This window comes from Grampus griseus, assembly GCF_964374135.1.
Source record: "Grampus griseus genome assembly, chromosome: 9".
NCBI lineage: Eukaryota > Metazoa > Chordata > Mammalia > Artiodactyla > Delphinidae > Grampus > Grampus griseus.
This window is the reverse complement of record NC_139003.1, coordinates 92,247,085-92,270,180: the sequence shown is the minus strand read 5'-3', so window position 1 is coordinate 92,270,180 and position 23,096 is coordinate 92,247,085. Positions and strand designations below refer to the sequence as shown.

At 39.4% G+C, this 23,096-nt stretch overlaps 1 protein-coding gene across 2 annotated transcripts in view; it reads right to left on the bottom strand.

Annotated features, from left to right (window-relative positions):
* Positions 1 to 1,386: 1,386 nt before the first annotated feature.
* The window catches only part of RALA (RAS like proto-oncogene A), a 76,683-nt gene continuing 54,973 nt past the window's right edge, over positions 1,387 to 23,096 (bottom strand). For both annotated transcript variants that reach the window (XM_082662263.1, XM_082662264.1), the window contains 4 exons: positions 20,975 to 21,127; positions 18,329 to 18,537; positions 15,231 to 15,405; positions 1,387 to 3,344 (listed from right to left, as the gene is read on the bottom strand). In XM_082662263.1, coding sequence (XP_082518389.1) covers positions 3,222 to 3,344; positions 15,231 to 15,405; positions 18,329 to 18,537; positions 20,975 to 21,088 — 621 coding nt within the window. In that variant the 5' untranslated portion in view covers positions 21,089 to 21,127 and the 3' untranslated portion in view covers positions 1,387 to 3,221. The remainder of the gene's footprint in view (positions 3,345 to 15,230; positions 15,406 to 18,328; positions 18,538 to 20,974; positions 21,128 to 23,096) is intronic.

The following is a 23,096-nucleotide window of genomic DNA, read 5'->3' as shown; positions in this document are numbered from 1 at the left end:
AATAGGGGCTAAGGACAGCACCTACCTCACAGGGTTGATATTAGGTTAAAAAATACAGGGAATTCCCTGGCAGTCCAGTGGTTAGGGCTGTGTGCTTCCACTACAGGGGACCCAGGTTTGATCCCTGGTCAGGGAACTAAGATCCTGCAGGCCGTGCACGGCGCATACAGAATACACTGTGTTTGCTATTATATGAATTTACAAACATAACAAATAGGGGGTCTAGCCCCACGTAAGGAGACCTAGACTTAATCTCTTATTCTTTAAAAACTTCTTTTCCTTTCCTTATGCATGGAACACATAGGTACTTTCTTCAGTGTGAATGTCTGTCCTTCCATCTGTTGTATTCCCAGCAGTGCCCACAGTAGGTGGTCCATAAAAACCTATCAAAAACAAAGGTCATGAAGGAAGACCTCCATTGACCTGCCACTCTTCACTTCCAAAGTCATTTGCTAAAGGGGACTTTGGTTCTCCATTGGCTTCAGGTGCAATTCAGACTCCTTAGCCCGTGCCAACCCTTAGGACTTCATGAGCTATCTTCCCCTCCTGTGTGGGCAGCCAGGTGAATCTACTCTAACACTGGATTAAATAGGATTACTTTGAAAAGTTTAGAGGAAGTTTTGGTAAATAGTTTTACTCTTAGGGCAGTTAGATGAGGCTGCCGAATTTTTTTACATCCTTGTCACAGAATTTTGAAAATGACATTCCGATTCACTTTGAGACAATTTAATCTAAGCTTTGTTTGGAACCTAACATCTAACATCATGCCCATTATTGGTGTTAAAAATGGGTCCACACAGTGAGATTTAAAATGATGCCATTTATAACTTAAATGTGTTCGTTCTGGCACTGCTTATGAGTTAAGTAGGAAATTAAAATGAATTGGATTTTGAGGGGTTGTGTTCAGTATTGGGCCAGATCGTTTCTAACCCATAGGCTGTGTGATTAATAGGCCACAGTTGCCCAGCAGACATCAAATGAGAGAATGGCCTGAAGTGTGATGAACTGGTAAGGGGGTGGTTCCTCCTGCCACAATTTGGAAATTCAAGCATCCCTGGCGCTCATTCTGATTTAGAAAATGAAAATAAAGCTGCCACCTACCCACTCCAGCGTGGAGTAGTATTCTAAAAGCAGTGTAGACATTTGTGACTTTCAAGACAGCAGAAGAGTGTCTTCCGTGCAATTCTGCACATGGGGCTCCTCCATTTCTGAGCCTTGATTAAACCTAAGCAATGATGATCCTGACTGAGGAAATCTGGCACAGAATTCTTCTCACACAGAAGTCCCTAAACTAATGGCTCAAAAGATTGAGTTGTAGTCAAGTCTCTGGTAAGGATGCCCAGGTTGATAAATCTGAATTGTAAACATCAAGTAACACCACAAACATTTAAAAAAAGAAAGTTTATTGGTCTTTAAATGGCTCAAATTGCAAATAAACCGATCGGGTAGTGGCATCAGCCTAAGACATGTGATGCATCTTTGTCGTTTGGCTTCATAGCACCTCAGTACCCAGGAGAGGAAAGGTCTCAAAGCAAAGTCACAATGTTAGTGGTTAGGACCCCTGGTTAAATGAGACTGCAACAAGTACACACGGAGATCGCTGGGCCCACGAGGCCGCGCTGACATTGGTAACTTTAATTCTGCACATGGCACAGCCTATGAAAAATATGAAAGATGTACATCTCAAACCCTTTAAGGACAAATATTTAATATGACAAGCCGGACGTAATATCTAAAGAGTTCAGTTCCTAAATAGCCTGTTTTTGTTAACTTTACGTACACATCTGTCACCTGGAATGCCTGAACACATCTTTGACTTGCTGAAATTAGGACTGAGCAAAAAGAAACAAAAACTTTGTTGAATCAAACTGTCCTAGTCCCATTACAAAGAAAAGAAAAATCTGACAGTGGTAAATCTCCCATTGAAATCATGGCCCTCCAGTGGGCACGCCATACAGTGGGGACACAGCCTACTGTTTGGTGCCAGACATGTTTTCTGCACTATCCTTGGGTTTGGTTTTCGATGTTAACTTTAGGAAAACGTAGAGACAGTGTTATTCATTATGAACACAGCCTACAAATAATCCCAGTAACTCCCTTACAAACTGTAACCTCGGGAATACAAATTTAGAAGTTACCAGATGGCGAGCACGACTCTTCTGAAATGTTCTAGTGCAAAACGCATTAGCACTGTCCACGCTTTTCCTGTGCTCTACACTCCAAGGAGATCAGAATCTTAACACATGCTCACCACTTGCAGAAAGGGATTTCCAGGGACCAGCATCTTAAAGAAAGAGGGTTCACTGAGACATAACTGGTACTGAATGCTCATAGTCTAAAATTATCTTACAAGTAGACGCTGGGCCTTCATTTTAAACTACCTTACACTTAGTTAAAAGCAATCAAGAAGCCCTGGAACCTTACTTTCAGGAACCAGAGTATGGCACACAGTTTAAATTTGGACAGACTCCTACCAGTAATTTCTCGAGAATCCTCCACACAAACGTTGTCCTCCATCCTGACATATATTCTCTCACCAGGACACATGGGCAGTGGGCCCACGGCACAGTGAGGACACACCCAGAATGATGTAAGTGGGTATCTTTAGGTTTCTAAATTAAGGCATATTAAAAAATTTCCATGTACAAGTTTACACCACTTTTCTAAGTTAATCACCAGGTAATTAATGCAGATTCACAGATGAATTACTCTCAATTGAACTATATGCAACAATCATGCCAGTAACTTTTTCTTCTATATTTTGCATAACAATGGTTAAAAAAAGTGGTACAGTTTAACTATCATGTTCACAATTGTCATCTGTCAAGGCAGTAGAAGACCAAGACATTTTAAAATGATATAAAATTTAAGCTTTATAATAAACCAGAGGAAGTAGCCTTTCCTCCCATTGCCCACCCCCATCTCACCTCTTGAATAGTTCAAGAAAGACTGCCAGCAAAACACAGGTGCCCACGCTACATTCAGGACTGTGATACATGTAGGCAATTACGAAATAAGTTGAACTTTGCTTCTTGGTGAAGCCACATTAATTTCTTTTTTAAGTGAATTTGACTCTCAGTGCAGTTCCAATTCATGCTTTTAGAGACACATAACAATTTCCAAAATGTTAAAGTAATTTCAGTCAATTGAGCCTTCAGTGGCAAAGCTTATAAATTATATTTCTTAGTATGGTCAAGATAAGAAAGGAGTTTGGGCTTTGATTATAAAATGCAGCATCTTTCTCTTATTCTCTTGGCTAAACTTTTCCTCTTCTTTTTCCCATTCTTTTCTTTGCTGTCTTCCATCTTTCTGGCTCGAATTTCCCTCATTAAATCAAAAAATACCTAGAAAGAAGAAAATAGGATAAATAAACCAAATAGATCATATGTGCCTGGAATTTCTCTGATTCACAACAGTAAACCTTGGGAATATTATAGGAATATTTAGGAGCTCTTGTTTGGGGAGTACAGAGAGAGGAAAGCACCCAACTAAAGCCTGCTTCTCCAAGTATACTGAGAAATGGGAAAAATGAATTTGGTAAAATGTGTTTACATACTATAACCTAATCTTTCTGTCTGAATTTTCAAGATAAAAATGAAAAAAGCACTACAAGTGAGGCTAGCTCCAAAGATATAAAACTCAATGGGTTACATTTGAGTAATTTATAATTAGTAAATGTATTTTATCAATTAAATTTTAAAGTAATTTGTGTTTAATAAAATTTACATTTAATAACCTGGTTTTCTTCAGCCCTGTTTTAAAAAACAGCTGTGGAAAATGACTGCTTCCTTTATAGTTCTGATACCAGGCACTAGAAAACAATTTTGTTTGTTGCACTATATTTGAGGATTTATCAATTCTTGTTTGATGTCTAGAAACTGGCAAATAATGGGAGATATTAGCCTAATAATTTAAAAATTACTACTGTAACCTTAAGAAGTTCAATGTCAATAACAAATGTCTGAGTACACACTGAAGGGCCTAGAATAGTGATGAGTGGATGAATAACTTCTATGCATCACACTTTTGCATTCTGGATTAAAAAAATGATTACTTCTAGAATAAAACTTGGTAAGACTAAAAAATTCAAGAAAACTGAAATCATATCAAGCATCTTTTCTGACCACAATGCTTAGAAATCAAGTACAAGAAAACTATAAAATAACAGAAACACGTGGAGGCTAAACAATATGCTACTAAAACAACCAATGGATCACTGAAGAAATCAGAGGAAAGCAAAAAATACCTAAAGACAAATAAACGAAAGCATGACAATCCAAAATGGACACAGCAAAAGCAGTTCTAAGAGGGAAGTTTATCGCTTATATCTTGTATACAAAATACAGAAAAATCTCAAACAACCTAATCTTACACTTAAAGCAACTAGAGAAAGAAAAACAAACAAAACCCAGTTAGTAGAAGGAAAGAAATACAGATCAGAGCAGAAATAAATGAAATAGAAACAAAAACCAGAAAAGATCAATGAAACTAAAAGCTGGTTCTTTGAAAAGATAAACAAAATTGATAAACCTTTAGCCAGACTCATCAAGAAAAAGAGAGAGTTCAAATCAATAAAATTAAAGATGAAAAAGGAGAAGTTACAACTGATACCACAGAAATACAAAGGATTGTAAGAGACTACTACAAGCAACATATGCTGGTAAAATGGACAACCTAGAAAAAATGGACAAATGCCTAGAAAGGTACAATCTCCCAAGACTGAAGCAGGAAGAAGCAGAAAATATGAACACAAGTACTGAAATTGAAACTGTGATGAAAAAACTCCCAACAAAAAAGTACAGGACCAGATGGCTTCACAGGCAAATTCTATCAAACATTTCGAGAAGAGTTAACTCCTATCCTTCTGAAAGCATTCCAAAAAATTGCAGAGGAAGGAATACTCCCAAACTCATTCTATGAGGCCACCATCACCCTGATATCAAAACCAGACAAAGATATCACCAAAAAAATTACAGACCAATATCACTGATGAACACAGATGAAAAAATCCTCAACAAAATACTCTGCAAACTAAATCCAACAATACCTTAAAAAGGATCATATACTATATAATCAAGTGGGATTTATCCCAGGGATGCAACGATTCTCCAGTATCTGCAAATCAATCAGTGTGATACACCATATTAACAAACTAAAGAATAAAAACCATATAATCATCTCAATAGATGAATCTGATCAAAAGCTTTGTCTGCAACACCAATTTGTGATAAAAACTCCAGAAAATGGGCCTAGAGGGAACATACCTCAACATAATAAAGGTGGTACATGACAAACCCACAGCTAACATACTCAATGGTGAAAAGCTGAAAGCATTTCCTCTAAGACCAGGAATGAGACAAGGATACCCACTCTTGCCATTTTTATTCAACATAGTTTTGGAAGTCCTAGTCACAGCAATCAGAGAAGAAAAAGAAAGGGAATCCAAATTGGAAAAGAAGTATCACTGTTTGTTTGCAGATGACATAATACTACACATAGAAAATCCTACCAGAAAATTACTAGAGCTCATCAGTGTTCAGTAAAGTTGCAGGATACAAAATTAATACAGAAATCTGCATTTCTATACACTAACAATGAAAGATCAGAAAGAGAAATTAAAGAAACCCATTTACCATCACATCAAAATACCTAGGAATAAACCTAACTAAGGAGGCAAAAGACCACAACTGTAAGAGGCTGATGAACGTAATCAAAGAGGACACAAACAGATGGAAAGATATCATTTTTCTTGGACTGGAAGCATCAATATAAACTCAAAATGGATTAAAGACCTAAATGCAAGACCGGATACTATACAACTCCTAGAGGAAAACCTAGGCAGAACACCCTGACATAAATCGCAGCTTTATCTTTTCCATCCATCTCCTAGAGTAATAGAAATAAAAACAAAAATAAAATGGGGCCTGATTAAACTTAAAAGCTTTTGCACAGTGAAAGAAACCATAAACAAAATGAAAAGACAACCCACAGAATGGGAGAAAATAATTGCAAACCATGTGACCAACAGGATTAATCTCTAAAATTTAAAAACAGCTCATGTGACTCAATATCAAAACAAACAGCCCAACGAAAAAACGGGCAGAAGACCTAAATAGACATTTCTCCAAAGAAGACATATAGATGGCTAAAAAGCACATGAAAAGATGCTCAACATTGCTAATTATTAGAGAAATGGAAATCAAAACTACAATGAGGTATCACCTCACATCAGTCAGAATGGCCATCATCAAAAAATCTACAAACAACAAATGCTAGAGAGGGGTGTGGAGATAGGGAACTCTCCTACACTGTTGGTGGGAATGTAAATTGGTGCAGCCACTATGGAGAACAGTATGGTTGTTCCTTAAGAAACTACAAATAGAGGTACCATATGATCCAGCAATCCCACTCTTGGGCATATACCCTGAGAAAACCATGGTTCACGCACCCCAATGTTCATTGCAGCACTGTTTACAATACCCAAGACATGGAAGCAACCTAAATGTCCATCAACAGATGAATGGATAAAGATTTGGTACATATATACAATGGAATATTACTCAGCCATTAAGAAGAATGAAATAGTGTCATTTGCAGCAACATGCATGGACCTGGAGATTATTATACTAAGTCAGACAGACAAAGACAAATATCACATAATTTCGCTTAATGTGGAATCTAAAAAAAATGATACAAATGAACTTATTTGCAAAAGAAACAGACTCACAGACTTAGAGGATGAACTTATGGTTACCAGTGGGGAAGGGTGGGGGGAGGGATAGATAGGGAGTTTGGATTGACATGTACACACTGCTACATTTAAAACAGGTGAACAACAAGGACCTCTGTATAGCACAAGGAACTCTGCTCAATACTCTACGATAAGCTAAATGGGAAAGGAATTGGAAAAAGAAGAGATGCATGCGTATGTGTAACTAAATCACTTTGCTGTACACCTGACACACAACACAGGTAATCAACTATACTCCAATATAAAATAAAAATTAAAAAAGAAAACAAGGACTATCAGACGAATGGGTTGAGTTAAATGACACAGGACCAACAGAAAAGGACATGGATAATTAAAGAAGGGGAAGACTGAGCATAAAAGCTCAGAAAGAATGCAATGTACTGAAACACGGAGGTGACAGTTCAAACCCCATGAATTCTTGCCCCACTTGCTGCAGCTTGACGGCCTGGAGACTGGGGATTTTGCAACACCTCTGCTTCAAGTCCACAGCTGACCAGCCAGGGCAGGAAGCCTCCAAACTAACTACGTGTGATTAGCAGAAAACTCCCAGTACTGCTTTCTGATGTGAATACATCACTGCAGAATGGATATTAGAAGATGTGATTTCTAATTTTAGATGAGTATCTGCAATAAACTGCAAACGAATCCCTACTGGAAACCACCAAGGTCATCTTAACTAGCAAACCCAATGGAAAACTCTTAAACTTTACATCAGCTAACTTAATGAATTAAGGTAAAGGATGCCTTGTTTCAACTGCCAAGTGGAAGGAAATAAGTAATTTGGAGTAAGAATGAAGAATTGGTTTTGATAAACTTAGACAAATGATAATCCCGAAAGTACAGAGCTTCTTCCCAACTTTTAAAAAAATTTCTGCTCGCCCTCATTTCCTCCCACCCTCTTTCCTCCTGTCCCCTTCTTTCCCTTCCCCCCATTTCCCCCCTGGTATGTACAGAATTTGACTCTTCTAATTCCAGAGTAGAGATCACAGGAAATCCCTGTTCTCACGTAAATGAAAGTGAAACGAAACTAGACACAGACTCAAAATGCTTAGCTCAGAATACTTACAGTTGAAAAAACATAAAAATTATTAGAAATGACAAACATCTCTCTTAAAGCATCATAGACCGTTAGCTTTAAATGTAAACCTTTGCCTTCACCAGTTTCTTCATTTTAAATACTTAACAGCCCCTAGTTCACAACACAGACAATACTAAATTTTCAAAAGGATTAAACATCTATAAAGGCCAACACAAAAAGGAAGCAACGTTAAGTGTTTTTCTTTTTAATTTTTGGCTGCGTTGGGTCTTCGTTGCTTGCGCAGGCTTTCTCTAGTTGCAGCGAGCGGGGGCTACTCTTTGTTGCGGAGCGCAGGCTTCTCATTGCGGAGCACGGGCTCTAGGTGTGCGAGCTTCAATAGTTGTGGCACGCGGGCTCAGTAGTTGTGGCTCAAAGTCTCTAGAGCACAGGGTCAGTAGTTGTGGTGCACAGGCTTAGCTGCTCCGTGGCATGTGGGGTCTTCCCGGGCCAGGGCTTGAACCTGTGTCCCCTGCATTGGCAGGTGGATTCTTAACTACTGTGCCACCAGGGAAGCCCTAGGTAAGTGCTTTTTAAGTTTAGGATGGGAGAGCTTTTCTAATGAAGCCACAGAATCCAGAAGTCTCAAAGGAAAAACAAATTTGACAACATAATCTTTAATGTTTTTTCCATGGCAAAAGGTAAAAATCAGCAAAGTTAAAAGACATGGTATGGGGACTTGCCTGGTGGCACAGTGGTTAAGAATCTGCCTGACAATGCAGGGGACACGGGTTTGAGCCCTGGTCCAGGAAGATCCCACATGCCGTGGGGCAGCTAAGCCTGCGCTCTAGAGCCTGTGCACCACAACTACTGAGCCCACACTCTGCAACGAGAAGCCACCGCAGTGAGAAGCCTGCGTACCACAACGAACAGTGGCCCCCACTTGCCGCAACTAGAGAAAGCCCAGGTGCAGCAACAAAGACCCAACGCAGCCTAAATAAATAAATAAGACATGGTATGGAGCAAATCAATCAGTTTGCTATACCACATCAACAAATTGAAGAATAAAAACCATATGACCATCTCAATAGATGCAGAAAAAACTTTTGATAAAATTCAGCACCCAAACTTATGATAAAAACTCTCCAGGAACTGGGCACAGAGGGAACATACCTCAACATAATAAAGGCTGTATATGACAAACCCACAGCTAACATCATACTCAATGGTGAAAAGCTGAAAGCATTTTCTCTAAGATCAGGAAAAAGACAAGGATGTCCCCTCTCACCACTTTTATGTTTTGGAAGACCTAGCCATGGCAATCAGACAAGAAAGAGAAAAGGGATCCAAATAGGAAAAGAAGAATTAAAACAACTGTCATTGTTTGCAGATGACATGATACTATACATAGAAAATCCTGAAGATGTTACCAGAAAACTACAAGAGCTCATCAATGAATTCGGTAAAGTTGCAGCATACAAAATTAATACACAGAAATCTGTTGCATTTCTATACACTAACAACGAAAGATCAGACAGAGAAATTAAAGAAACAATCCCATTTACCATCACATCAAAAAGAATAAAATACCTAGGAATACAACTACCTAAGGAGGCAAAAGACCTGTACTCCAAAAACTAAGATGCTGATAAAAGAAACTGAAGACAACACAAACAGATGTAAAGATATAACGTGTTTTTGGCTCAGAAGAATCAATATTGTCAAAATGACTACACTACCCAGGGCAATCTACAGATTCAGTGCAATCTCTATCAAATTACCAATGGCATTTTTCACGGAACTAGAACAAAAAATTTTTTAATTTGTATGGAAACACAAAAGACCCTGATAGTCAAAGCAACCTTGAGGAAGAAAAATGGAACTGGAGGAATCAGACTTCCTGACTTCAGACTATACTACAAAACTTCAGTAATCAAAACAGAAATATAGATCAATGAAACAGGATAGAAAGCCCAGAGATAAATTGACCATAGGTGTGTGGGTTTATCTACAACAAAGGAGGCAAGACTATACAATGGAGAAAAGACAGTCTCTTCAATATGTGGTGCTGGGAAAACTGGGACAGCTACATGTAAAAGAATGAAATTAGAACACTCCCTAACACCATACACAAAAATAAACTCAAAACTGATTAAAGATCTAAATGTAAGACTGGATACTATACAACTCCTAGAGGAAACCTAGACAGAACACTCTTTGACATAAATTGCAGCAATATCTTTTTGGATCTGTCTCCTAGAGTAATGGAAATAAAAATAAAAATAAACAAATGAGACCTAATTAAACTCAAAAACTTTTGCACAGCAAAGGAAACCATAAGCAAAATGAAAAGACAACCCACAGAATGGGAGAAAAATAACTGCAAACCATGTGACCAACGGGATTAATCTCTAAAATTTACAAACAGCTCATGTGACTCAGTATCAAAACAAACCCAATGAAAAAATGGGCAGAAGATCTAAATACACATTTCTTCAAAGAAGACATACAGACGGCCAATGGGCACATGAAAAGATGCTCAACACCGCTAATTATTAGAGAAATGCAAATCAAAACTACAATGAGGTATCACCTCACACCAGTCAGAATGGCCATCATCAAAAAGTCTACAAACAATAAATGCTGGAGAGGGTGTGGAGAAAAGGGAACACTCTTGCACTGTTGGTGGGAATGTAAGTTGGTGCAGCTACTATGGAGAACAGTATGGAGGTTCCTTAAACTAAAAAGAGTTACCATATGATCCTGTAATCCTACTCCTGGGTATATACCTGGAAAAAACCATAATTCAAAAAGATACGTGCACCCCAATGTTCATCGCAGCACTATTTACAATAGCCAAGTCATGGAAGCAACCTAAATGTTCATTGACAGAGGAGTGGATAAAGAAGATGTGATATATATGTGTATACACACACAGAGGAATGTTACTCAGCCATAAAGAAGAATGAAAGAATGCCATGTGCAGCAACATGGATAGACCTAGAGATTATCATACTAAATGAAGTATAAGCCAGAGAAACATAAATATCATACAATATCGCTTATATGTGGAATCTAAAAAAAAAAAAGATACAAATGAACTTATTTCCAAAAAAGAAAGAGACTCACAGACACAGAAAACAAACTTATGGTTACCAAAGGGGAAGGGGTGAGAGACAGCTAAATTAGGAGATTGGGATTAACATATACACACTACTATATATAAAATAGATAACCGGGAACAGTGCTTAGAGCCTTCTGAGATGCTCTATGCAGTTATAATCCTCAAATTTGGCTTGAATAAAAATTTCTATTTCTTTTGTAGGAAAAAAAAAAGGACAACTAACAAGGACCTACTGGAGAGCACAGGGAACTATACTCAATATTTTGTAACAACCTATAAGGGAGAAGAATCTGGAAAATAATATACATAGTATAACTGAATCGTTGCCGCTGTACACCTGAAACTAACATGATATTGTAAATCAACTATACATTCAAAAAAAAAAAAAGATAAAAACAGATAATGGTATGCATTAGGAGACACTGTCCCAAACGGATATAGTGGACAAAGCGTTAATGTCCTTAATATAAAGCAGGCTTATGAATCAAAAAGATAAACCCCCCATTAGATCAATGTAATTTCAGCGTTCACAGAAGATCTACAAACGGCCAATGAATCAACTACAAGCTGCCCAGCCTCAGTAGTAATCAGGAAACACACAAGAAATGATTTCCCCATCTTGTTGGCGACTTTAAAGGCTCCTTTAATTGACACTGGCAAGTAGTGGGGAAAGGGTTTCCTCACACTGTTGGTGGGAGTGTAGGGCAGCCTCTCTGGAGGGTGACTTGTCATTAAAATTAAATGCACCCTTGCTTTTGGTCTTGTGTGGGTGCATGTTCACACAGTTCACTGTGTTATGTTTGTAATAGCACTGCAGACAACCTAAATGTCACTGGTAGACTTTTTTCATAATTCAGCCATTTTCCTAACTATGGAACATTTTGTAGATTTTAAAAAGAATGTGGTACGTCTATATGCAACGACATGGAAAGAACTACAGGATCTATTTACTGTGAAATTTAAAAAGCAAACCACAGAAATACACTATACATACACAGATACACACACACAAATCCTATTTATACAGGTGGAAAACAAGCAAATACAACCTTTCCCTAAGGTTCTTTTTTTTTTTCTCCCTTAGATTCTGTATGCCTGTCTTTAAAGGCAGGTAAAGTCTGGAAAGATACACACGTGTTAGCAGTGGTTACCTACAGGTAAAGGAGGTGAGTGGAATCTGGGTGGAGTGACAGACTCATCACTTTTCCTCCTTATACTTTTTCCTCTATATCATGAATTTTTCTTTATACAATGAGCATATGTTCATGTATTACTTGTATAAAGAAAAAAATTAAAAACATTTTCAAAAACAAGACTACATTTCTAACAAAATTCTTTCCCCAACATAAAATTGGCTCTCTTGACATAATAAATCATACTTTCATTTTGACGTCTACTTGCCTAATTTCTTTCCATTTCCCCCAAGATGTTCCTTAAAATTAAGAGCAACCTTGGAGTTGCGATTTAAAGAGCCAGAGCATTTAGCTAGAAGGGTACTACAAGGTCAGCAGATGACCTGGCACCCAGGGAGGACCCAAGCAGGTTTCCCAGATGGTCCTCTAGCCTCTGAGTGATTCCTCTGAGACAGGCCAGGCCTCAGCTCAACAATTCTGATGGTCATGAAGCTTTTTCACAGGGTAGTTTTAAAAATCTGCTTCTCTGAAACTTCTACCCAGTGGTCTATTTGGAATCCTCGTAAGGATAAGGCATGGGCGTTTAAAGTCTGGCGGGAGCTAGTATTTGTTTTCTGTGACAAGACACCTCTCAATTTAATAGAAGGAGACACTGTTAACACTTAATCCTACAAAATCTGATCAGACTCCTGGGAGTGGATGACACACAACATGGGAGATGCCACAGGTATTCCAACCATTGTTTTAAGTAAAATAGGGCAGAACATTGGCTCCAGAGCTGGCCACACCCAGAGACAGCAGATGCCACTAGGACATGGTGACCTTGAGCCAGGTATGTAATCTCTCCGCACCTCAATTTCCTCACCTAGAAAGGCGTCATGAGAGGAGTATCTATGCTTCATAGGGTTAAAGATGAAACAGTGAGTGCTGGCCACAGCGCCTGGCTCTTCAAGCGCTAAAGAGTATTATTAGCTCTCATAACTGTATTACATCATTGCCTCAGCAAACAAACCCAAAAAACAAATATAATCCCAACGTAACCAACTTTAAGAAACTGAAGAGTTGCTGCAAGTTACTTTTCCTTAGCCACTGAGGTACGTTATCTGGTAGCCACTCTTCAGGACGCAGCAGTGAAACATGCACGTCTGTGACTTAGCTCTCTGGTGGCAACCACAGGTACTAGAATCTTACATATTCCCGATCTATACATACATGTGCACCTGTGTGTGTATGAGTATGTTTCAAACACAGATGGCAGCAAACTAGACGCTGTTCTGTACTTTGCTTTTTCATTTACTGATGTTGAAGATCATTCCATATCAGCACATTAAGCTCTACCTTCATTTCTTTTCAACAGCTGTACAGTATTCCATTATATGGACGTACCATCTGTTACTGGACACTTGGATATTTCCTGTCTTTTGCTTCTACAAATAATGCTTCAAGGACTACTGCTGAACATACACTTATGCATGGATGTATAATTTTATCTGTATAATAAAGTTTTAGAACTTGAATTGTTGGGGTCATAATTTTTGATAGATAATTGCCAGACTGCCCTTCCAAGAACATATGAGAGTTCCTTTTTTTCCCACACTCCTGTCAACAGTATTATTATCAACCTTCTTGCCCTTTTCCAATTGACAGGTAAAAAAAATATGTCATTATATTTTAAAATTTCACTTCCCTTTTTATAAGTAAGACTCATAAGCCTCTTTGCAAGTTTAAACACGATTTGCATTTCTTTTCTGTGACAGGGCTATCTGTTTTTCGACCATTTTCCCATTGGGTTGTTGGTCTTTTTCTTACTGTCTGGTGAGATCTCTGATAATGCACACTACCGTATTTTCCCAGGGCCTCTGATGCCAGCAGGTGACACTACAGGACTGCTTCAAGCCTCAGAGCTTGAACAGTTATTGCTCCCCACTTCCCTTAGATCACGATGGTTTGTTCTACCACCTGCTCAAGACATCAAACAGGAGGAAACAAAGTATACATATGCTATGACAATCCTCATTGGTGCCTTTCAAAACCCCAAACGTGCTGAACCTCAAACTGTATTTCATCAGTACTTTAAATTTGCCATAACTTTAGAGGAAACTGGTCTACTCAGTAGAAATCTTACAGCAATTTGTACAGATGTCTTGGACTTAAAGGAATCTGACCGTGTGACTAAAAAAAAAAAATTAATCAGTTTAAGACAGTAATAACACTGTCTTAAAACCTACAGTAAACAGGCAGAAAGAATCTCTAAATTGTTAACATCATGATTTCTGGACCAGGGCTGCGAATCTACAGCCACAGCAGACGAGCTCACAAGCACCTGCGGCCACCTAGGGCAGTTACTCCAAGTGTGCCGCACCGCCCGTTTGCACATCCAGGAGCTAGCTAGATAGGCAAATTCTCAGGTCTCACCCCAGACCAAGCGAATCAAAACCTCTGGCGAAGACCCAGGAATCTGTGTTTATCAGGCTCTATAGGCAATCCTCCTGCACGTTAGTTTTTGAGAGGCACTCAGTAGAGCCTAGAAACGCGGGGGCTGAAAAGGCCCCGCCTGGAGGGCTCTCAGAACCTGTGTTGCCCCAGCGCAACCGGCAGGCTTCCTAAATACTGATGATGGCGTCCCACGGCAGGATGAAAAGCACCTGGGAAGGCTTCCAGAAACGAGGTAAGGGTGTTCTGCACCTGGTCTCCAGGAAGGGCCAATCTGAACACAGTGTGAAGATGAGGGGAGAGGACACAGGAGCTCCCCTTCCACTTGGGGGAGAACAGAGGCTGAGGGTAGGGAAAGCAGCTGTGATGACAGAGATTTCAAAATCCTCTCCCCCGGGGTCTGGGAGAACTTAAGTGAGGCTGGGCAGGTGTCAGCTCAGAGGACTTACATTGTTCCTTCTAGATTCTCCAGCCAATCAGGATAAGGAAAAAAAAAAAAAGGCAGGGATTCAGGTCAGAAATCTTTCAGTGCTTTAAAAAAAAAAAAGGTACATCTAGCTGCAGTGTCGCATGTTTTAACGCCTCTCGGGAACCTATAAGGACAAAGTGAAGTAAATTCCTAACACGCTGTACTTGAGCATTCAGGGCCATAGAAAATCAACACGTATTAAACCTCTATTTGAAAGTCTCACAGAATCTCTAGACTAAACAGAGCCGAGTTAAAGCACATCAACCTATTTTTAACATGACGTAGCAGTAGAGCCACCTTTTTACCTTGTCAACATTAGCTCGTGTTTTAGCAGATGTTTCCACATAGTTAACATTCCACTGATCGGCTCTGGTTTTTGCCTCTTCTACAGAAACCTGCCTTTTATCTTCCAAATCTGATTTGTTTCCAACGAGCAGAAATGGAACATTCTCATCTTCTTTTACTCTTAAAATCTGCTCCCTGGATAAGAGAAAATGAGCAAGAAATATTAATGTTATCTCTACATGTTAAAATAACAAAACATGCAATTAGCAGTTATTTATGTTTCTAGACAATAACAAACAGCTCACTTATTACCCAGTAGGAAACAAGCAGCACTTCTTCCTTTTTCTACTATCAATGATTTGAGCTCCACATTCACTTCATTCGGAAAAATACACAGAAGAAGAGTATAAATATGGCAGTAGGCGTATGAAGTGAATATCAAATGCAACTTCCTCCGAAATGCTTTTTTGAAAATAATCTTTTTATATTAGAATGATTTCAGATTTACAGAGAAGTTGTGAAGACAGGACAGAGTTCCCATATACCCCACATCCAGTTTCCCCTACTGTTAACATTAATGTGGTACGTTTATCACGGTTGATAAAAGTATACCTTGTTTACTGCAATCTGCTTTACTGTGCTTTGTAGATACTTTTTTTTTTTTCTTAACAGACTGAAGGTTTGTAGTCACCCTGCATCAAGCAAGTCTATCAGCGCTATTTTTCCAACAGCATTTGCTCACTTTGTGTCTCTGTGTCACATTCTGGTAATTCTTGCAACATTTCAAACTTTTCTATTATTATTATATTTGTTATGGTGATCTGTGATCAGTGGTTTCTGATGTGACGATTGTAATCGTTATTGGCATTTTTGCTTAAAGTGATGCTCCCTTTAAATAGAGTTTGAGAGGCTACTACAGAATTTTATAATAGGAAAGCACCTTTACAAACTGGTCCAACTTCATTCTTATCAGAAGGAAAGTGAGAATGAAAAAACGTAACAGAGCTTTCTAATGTTTCTATCAAACACTTAATAAGCACTACAAGTTATAGGCCAGCAACTGTGCCAAACAGGGGTACTAGAGACACTGAAATGGATAAGAAGAGTTTTTACCATATCAGGAAAAACACATATAAATCAATCTCATGTAAGAGTGCGGCGAGTGTGCTGCTGCAGCTGTGGTAAGCATACCGCACACACACATGAGGAAACGACGGATCCTGCCTGGGTGACGGGAGGCCCAGGAAGGCTAAAGGGAGGAGCTGACAATCGGAGAAATGCAAATCAAAACTGCAATGAGGTACCACCTCTCACTGCTCAGAATGGCCATCATTAAAAAGTCTATAACAAATGCTGGAGAAGGCGTGGAGAAAAAGGACCCCTCCTACACTGTTGGTGGGAGTGTAAGTTGGTACAGCCACTGTGGAGAACAGTGTGGAGGTTCCTTAGAAAACTAAAAAGAGAACTACCATACGACCCAGCAATCCCACTCCTGGGCATATATCTGGACAAAATTCTAATTCAAAAAGATACATGCACCCCTACGTTCACAGCAGCACTATTCACAATAGCCAAGACACAGAAGCAACCTAAGTGTCCATCGACAGATGAATGGATGAAGATGTGGTATACAGAGAGACATGTATAGATATATATACACACAATGGAATACTACTCAGCCATAAAAAAGAATGAAATAATGCCATTTGTAGCAACATGGATACAACCAGAGATTATCATACTAAGTGAAGTCAGAAACAGATAAATACCATATGATATCACTTATATGTGGAATCTAAAATACGACACAAATGAACTTATCTATGAAACAGACCCACAGACATAGAGAACAGACTTGTGGTTGCCAAGGAGGAGGGGGTTGGGATTGGCAGATGTAAGCTTTTATATATAGAACAGATAAACAACAAGGTCCCACTGAATAGCACAGAGATGTATACTCAATATCCTGTGATAAACCATAATGGAAAAGAATATGAAAAAATAATGTATATATATGTATAATTGAATCTACAGCAGAAATTAACACAAAGTTGTACATCAACTATACTTCAATAAAAAGAAATTAAAAAGAGAGGAGCTGACATTGTGCTATACTTTGCAGGTCAGACCCTGTGGAGTGCCTACTATAACCATTCAGACGATCTCAAAAATGCCTTTCCTATTGCTGGTCAGTTAGTAGGAACAGTTTTTATTTATGGGAGGGGCAACACACTGGAGGTACAACAGACGAGTAATGAATGATTCACTTATTTTCTGTAACAGCAACAGCCCAAGATTCTTTCTCTTGGCATAAAAATACCTCACTCCCTTGAGATACCACTTTGGCTTTGGAGGCTATGGTGACAAAATGTATTCCATTACTTAGTACAGAACCTGCTACATAATAAGCACTCAAAATATTTTTTTGAATGAATGAATAATCACTGACACTTACATAACTTTCAACATGTCTCCCAGGATTACAAAACTCCCTTTGCACTTTATCACATACAAAACTCCTTCCTTATAGAAGCCAACAAACTTAATGTTACAAATAAATTTATATTTTTAAAGTTTCTCAATGACATGCTTTTTTGCAAAGGAGGTGCTTTTAGAATCTTTTAAGTTCTTGAGAGTTCCACGTATACATAAAAAGGAATGCTTTGTGTAACCCTTGCTTCAGTTTCTTGCTCAACCACCAGGAATGACCTCTTTCCTCATCTGTGGAAATCCTTCTTATCCTTCAGGGTTATCTATCTCTTGAAGGCCTCCCAGCTCCTCTCCTCTCCTGGATCCTCTGTAACCATCACTGGCCACATCTCCTACTTTGTCGCTAACTTCCACTTGGTTTCATGACTTATTCAACTCAGCTGCGTGAACCTTGAACAAACTCAGGCTCCAGTGCAGCTGGCACTGGCAGAGCTGGCTGTGGGATTACGCAGGTTGCGCCGAGGATGTGAGTACAAGCATGCAGCGGACAGAGTCACACTGATGTCACAGAGGGAATAAACACGACTAGACGCAGAGGGAAAGGCGATCAGGTAAGAGCCTCTAGTGGTCTGCTTGTTTCTGGGGAGCAAGCTGTTCTGCGGTGTAACGGCACGACTCCCTGACATACCTGAAGTCGGCTGTCGCCGCGAAAGACTCCATTTCCGTAATGGAGAAGACACAGAGGAAGCCCTCGCCGCTCCGGAAGTAGTTGTCCCTGATGGCGGCGTAGTCCTCCTGCCCGGCTGTGTCCAAGATGTCGATCTGCACTTCCTCTCCATCCAGCACCACCTTCTTCCGGTAGCTGTCGGCCTTGGTAGGCTCGTAGTCCTCCACAAACTGCAAGAGGTGAAAGCGCATCCCCTTAAGGATTATCCTTACTTTTCAGAGCCTCTTATTTTGAAATATAGATCCACATGAAGTTGCCAAAATAGCACTGAGAGGTCACATGTAGCCGTCATTCAGTTTTCCCCAATGGTAAACACTACATTCATTTAAATTTCCATTTCAGGCAATTTGGTGGTGGGGACTGAACAGCTCTAGGCCGCTGACGGCTTGAAAACCGTGCCTTTTTTCTTACTTAGAACACTACACCTGCAGAAACTACTACACAGATATTTTATCAAATGTTTAAGAACCCTTTCTGACTCTAAATATAAATTTTCATGTCAGAATTGTGGAAATAACTTGAAAGTAAGTTAATATTTAGGTAAGCATTGAAAGCACAGTTAAATCTTTTCTTTCTCCAAAATGAACCATGTCAAGAAAGTGGCTTATACTACCCTGTAAAATGCCAAATCTTGAACTTTGAAATTTCTCCCCAAACTTCCAATTTCTTAAAATAGTACAGTTAAACAACTTTACAGTTGTACTTCTATCTTTTACCCCCTAAATCTCACCTCAATATTTTTGATCAGTGTATCATTGTTGGCATATGGGTATATATACACACATACTTCAGTGGGTTTTTTATTAGTTCCTGTAAATATTTTCATTATTTGATATTTTCTTATTTATATGCTCAATGTCTAAATCCCCCTATTAGAATTTAACCCCTGGGGGCAGGGACCTTGATTAGTCTACTCATCACTGTATCTCCAAAGCCTGGAATATGCCTGGTACATGGAAGACACTCAACAAATAATTATTAAAAAATCAAGCACAGTGTATTTGTAACTGTAAAAGCTATAGAACATTCTATGACAATTACATGCTAATATTTTACAAATATTAAATATTTATAAATATTTATGAATAATAGAAATATTCAGATAGCATATCTGATAATATTATGAATATTAAATATTTATAAATATTAAATGAAAGTGTAACCATTCCTCAAATGTCATACATGAACATTCTTACTTTTGACCTCCTATTGTCAAGAAGGGAACTGATTTGAGGATTAGTTTAAAGAAAAGCAGCTATTAAGGTGAACAGCATGAAAAACAGAACTGAACAGATAAATTAGCAATTTCAGTGAAAGTACCATTTCAATTTCCCCCTCTCTAAATTGTTTATCATAAGCAATACAACTGATGGATTTAAGAGTTGTGTGTGTGTGAAAGAAATGCTGATGAGCAGGCAATGAAAAGAGACCTTAGGTGGTAAAAGTCCACAGGATCTTTTTCTTAGAAGACTAGGTTTAATACTTAGTTACTCATCAGAGATCACTCTTCTTGGGCAGGTTGGGAAACCTCTCTGAGGTTCTGTTTCCTCATCTGTAAGATGGGGAAACCACTGCCTACCACACAGGATTTTTTTGAGGATTAAGAAAGAGTAACCATAAATCTTTGCTTCTATTTGGGAGGAAGAAGACTTGAGGATCAATGCCTAAATTTGATTACCAACTCTTAAATCATTTAGCCTTATTAACAGTCCTCTAGGGAAAGAATGTATTGCTGTATATAGGCTGAGACCTTACCTCTGGGACAATAAAGTCTGATATAAATACATGCACAGAAATCTGTAACCTGTCTAGTAATTTTATTTTAGGGACAAAGCCTTTTCCTGCTTAGTGTTGAGTGTGGTGCCATGCCAGTACACAATAACTGACTTTTTCACTGAAGTTATTAAAGGACAACTTATATATATTAACGTCAAGTTTCAATTAGGTACTATATCCACCAGTTCTATTAATTCAAGGTGGGACTCACCATTAAAAACACTAAAAATAAAAAAGCCAGTTAGATTGCTCAAAAATAGGTACTGTTTCCAGGGTTTTTTAAAAAAATTAATTTTTGGCTGCATTGGGTCTTTGCTGCTGCACACGGACTTTCTCTAGTTGCGGCAAGCGAGGGCTCCTCTTCATTGTGATGCACGGGCTTCTCACTGCGGTGGCTTCTCTTGTTACAGAGCACGGGCTCTGGGTGTGCGGGCTTCAGTACTTGTGGCACGTGGGCTCAGCAGTTGTGGCTCACGGGCTCTAGAGCGCAGGCTCAGTAGTTGTGGTGCGCGGGCCCAGTTGCTCCGTGGCATGTGGGATCTTCCTGGACCAGGGCTCGAACCTGCGTCCCCTGCACTGGCAGGCAGATTCTTAACCACTGCGCCACCAGGGAAGTCCCTGTTTTGTTTTTTAAAAGCATAAGAATTTTAAGGACCTTGGGTTCTTGACTTGTTAAATCAAGCTGTAACAAATGTTGACTCTGAACAGGAAAAAAATGATCAGTAGCTTTCAAGAATTCAAGGAATCCATCCAAAACAGCACCAAAACGAAGCTAGAGAAATATCCTCTGAAAGCCCCAACTTTGATATCCATGATAAAATCGGCACTTACCTCATCGTACATGAACTGCAGGGTCAGAGCAGACTTGCCCACACCACCACTGCCTACCATGATGACTTTGTGTAAGGCCAAAGAATTCTGACCCTTCGGCTTATTTGCAGCCATGTTGTGTCACCGAGTTTTCACCAAAGGATTAAGAAGAATCTGAAAAGAATGAAAGAACGAGTAATGCTCAATACATTCTTCTGCAGAATTCCAGTGTAGGAAAGAGAGATGATGTCCTTAGGCGTCAAGGTATTAGTTTTCATTCTGCGGTGATTTTAAACAGATGGCAAATGAAGTATGCTTATTTGGGGGAAGAACCACTTATCAGAGAACACCGTGGCAATAAGACAAGTATATGACTCAAGGGCATTTCTCTTATAGTAGTTTTCAGTAATGAGCTTGCTGACCGAAAGTGAAAATTTCCCAGTGCAACCACATGCTGACAATAATGGAGTATTAGTTGTATTAAAATATGGTCACACAGATTACAAAGCAGGGTGAACAATCACTTTGTTTTCATATTAACCTCTTGGCAATAATTAAAGAGATGTTTCTTCTAATTTCAGTAAGAAACAACTGATGAAAGAAAGAAAGAAAGTGGGGGGGAGAGGAAGAGAAGAGAAGAGAAGACGGAGGGAAGAAGGAAAGGAAGGACGGAAGGAAGGAAGGAAAAACCCATCCCAACTACTTGCTGGTCTTAGAAATATAAATAGAACCGAATACCATATACCCCAACTCCCAAGTATAGTAGTACTGGAACATCTGTTCCATATTTTGGGGTGGATGGCTAATCTAACTTAAACACCTGAATCTAGTGTGCCCTCACTTTCGTTTACTACATTTATGTGCTCAGCGTGGAAAGACCAGGTTGTAGTGGTGATGCACACTAATGGCACCCAGTTACCTTTGGCCATGGTACCAGGCATTAGAAAAAGAGGCGGGAGGTCATAGCAAACACTGCGTCTGTGTGGAGGCCCAGGAGAGGAGACTTTGTTTTTAGAGGCTCAAGGGGGCTGCACCTTCCTTCTCAGCATCTCTGACCTGTCGCAGTCACAGCATACCTTTCTCAAGCTGCAACTTACAGAACACCCCCGCCCTGCCTACTTCTGTATCTCAGGCCATCTCTCCCAGCCTGGCCGCATCAGCCCACACTGGTCTCCTTCGACTTTTCATACGCTCTTCTCTGCCTCTTGGCCTTTCCCATGCAGTTTCCTCCATTTGGCATATTCTTAATTTGGCTAACTCCTCTCAGTGTTGGGGTTTCAGCCTTACCTGAAACACTCAACCTAAATTAGGCTCTCCCCTGCCTTGTGCTCACATAGTACATGATACTTTTCTTTCATAACCATTATCACAAGTCGGAATTGCCTGAGAGTGTTAGTTGTTTAATATGGGTCTTCTTCCTAATATACCAGAAGCAACTTGAGTACAGGCGCCATATCTATTGGTTTACTTCATGCTTAATGTAACTAATATGTCTTGGCAAAAATCAGCCATTCAGTACGTGTGTGTGGAATGAACGAGTCTGACTTAACCTTGGGAGTGCTTTCGAGTGTACTGGTATAAAGCAGCTATTGCTACTAGAGGGTCCATCACAAGCTTATTAGGCAAGGACAGTCTGCCGTGGGCTTGTGCACCACACACTGGCTATGCAGGGCACCCAAGAGCTCAGGCCGCCCCAGAAGTCATGCCCATAAGCCTATTTGCCCAATACAGAAAAGTCGTAAGAAAAAAAAAAATCCCATAATCTTGCTATCCATTTAACAACACGAATACATTATACTTTGTTTGAGACAGCTTCAGTCTGCATGGAGCATAACTGAGATCACACCATGTATGTGACTTTTGATCCTGTTATTCTTGCATTATGTCAAACACTGTGGTAGAGGCAGCTTAAACTGTGCAGCATATGGTAAAGAATCCACACTTGGAGGCTAGATGTTCAGTGTAATTCAATAAACAAGGACGGAGCCCCTCTTTTTCCTGGATACCAAGGAGATGATCATTGGATTCTGATGATTACCACTGCTGAGGAAAGTAATAGTGTACTTCAGATAAGTAACTAAAAGTCGAAAAGATACCTCATCTACGCGTTTATGGAGCATGCTGTTGCTGGCGTCCCTAAGTA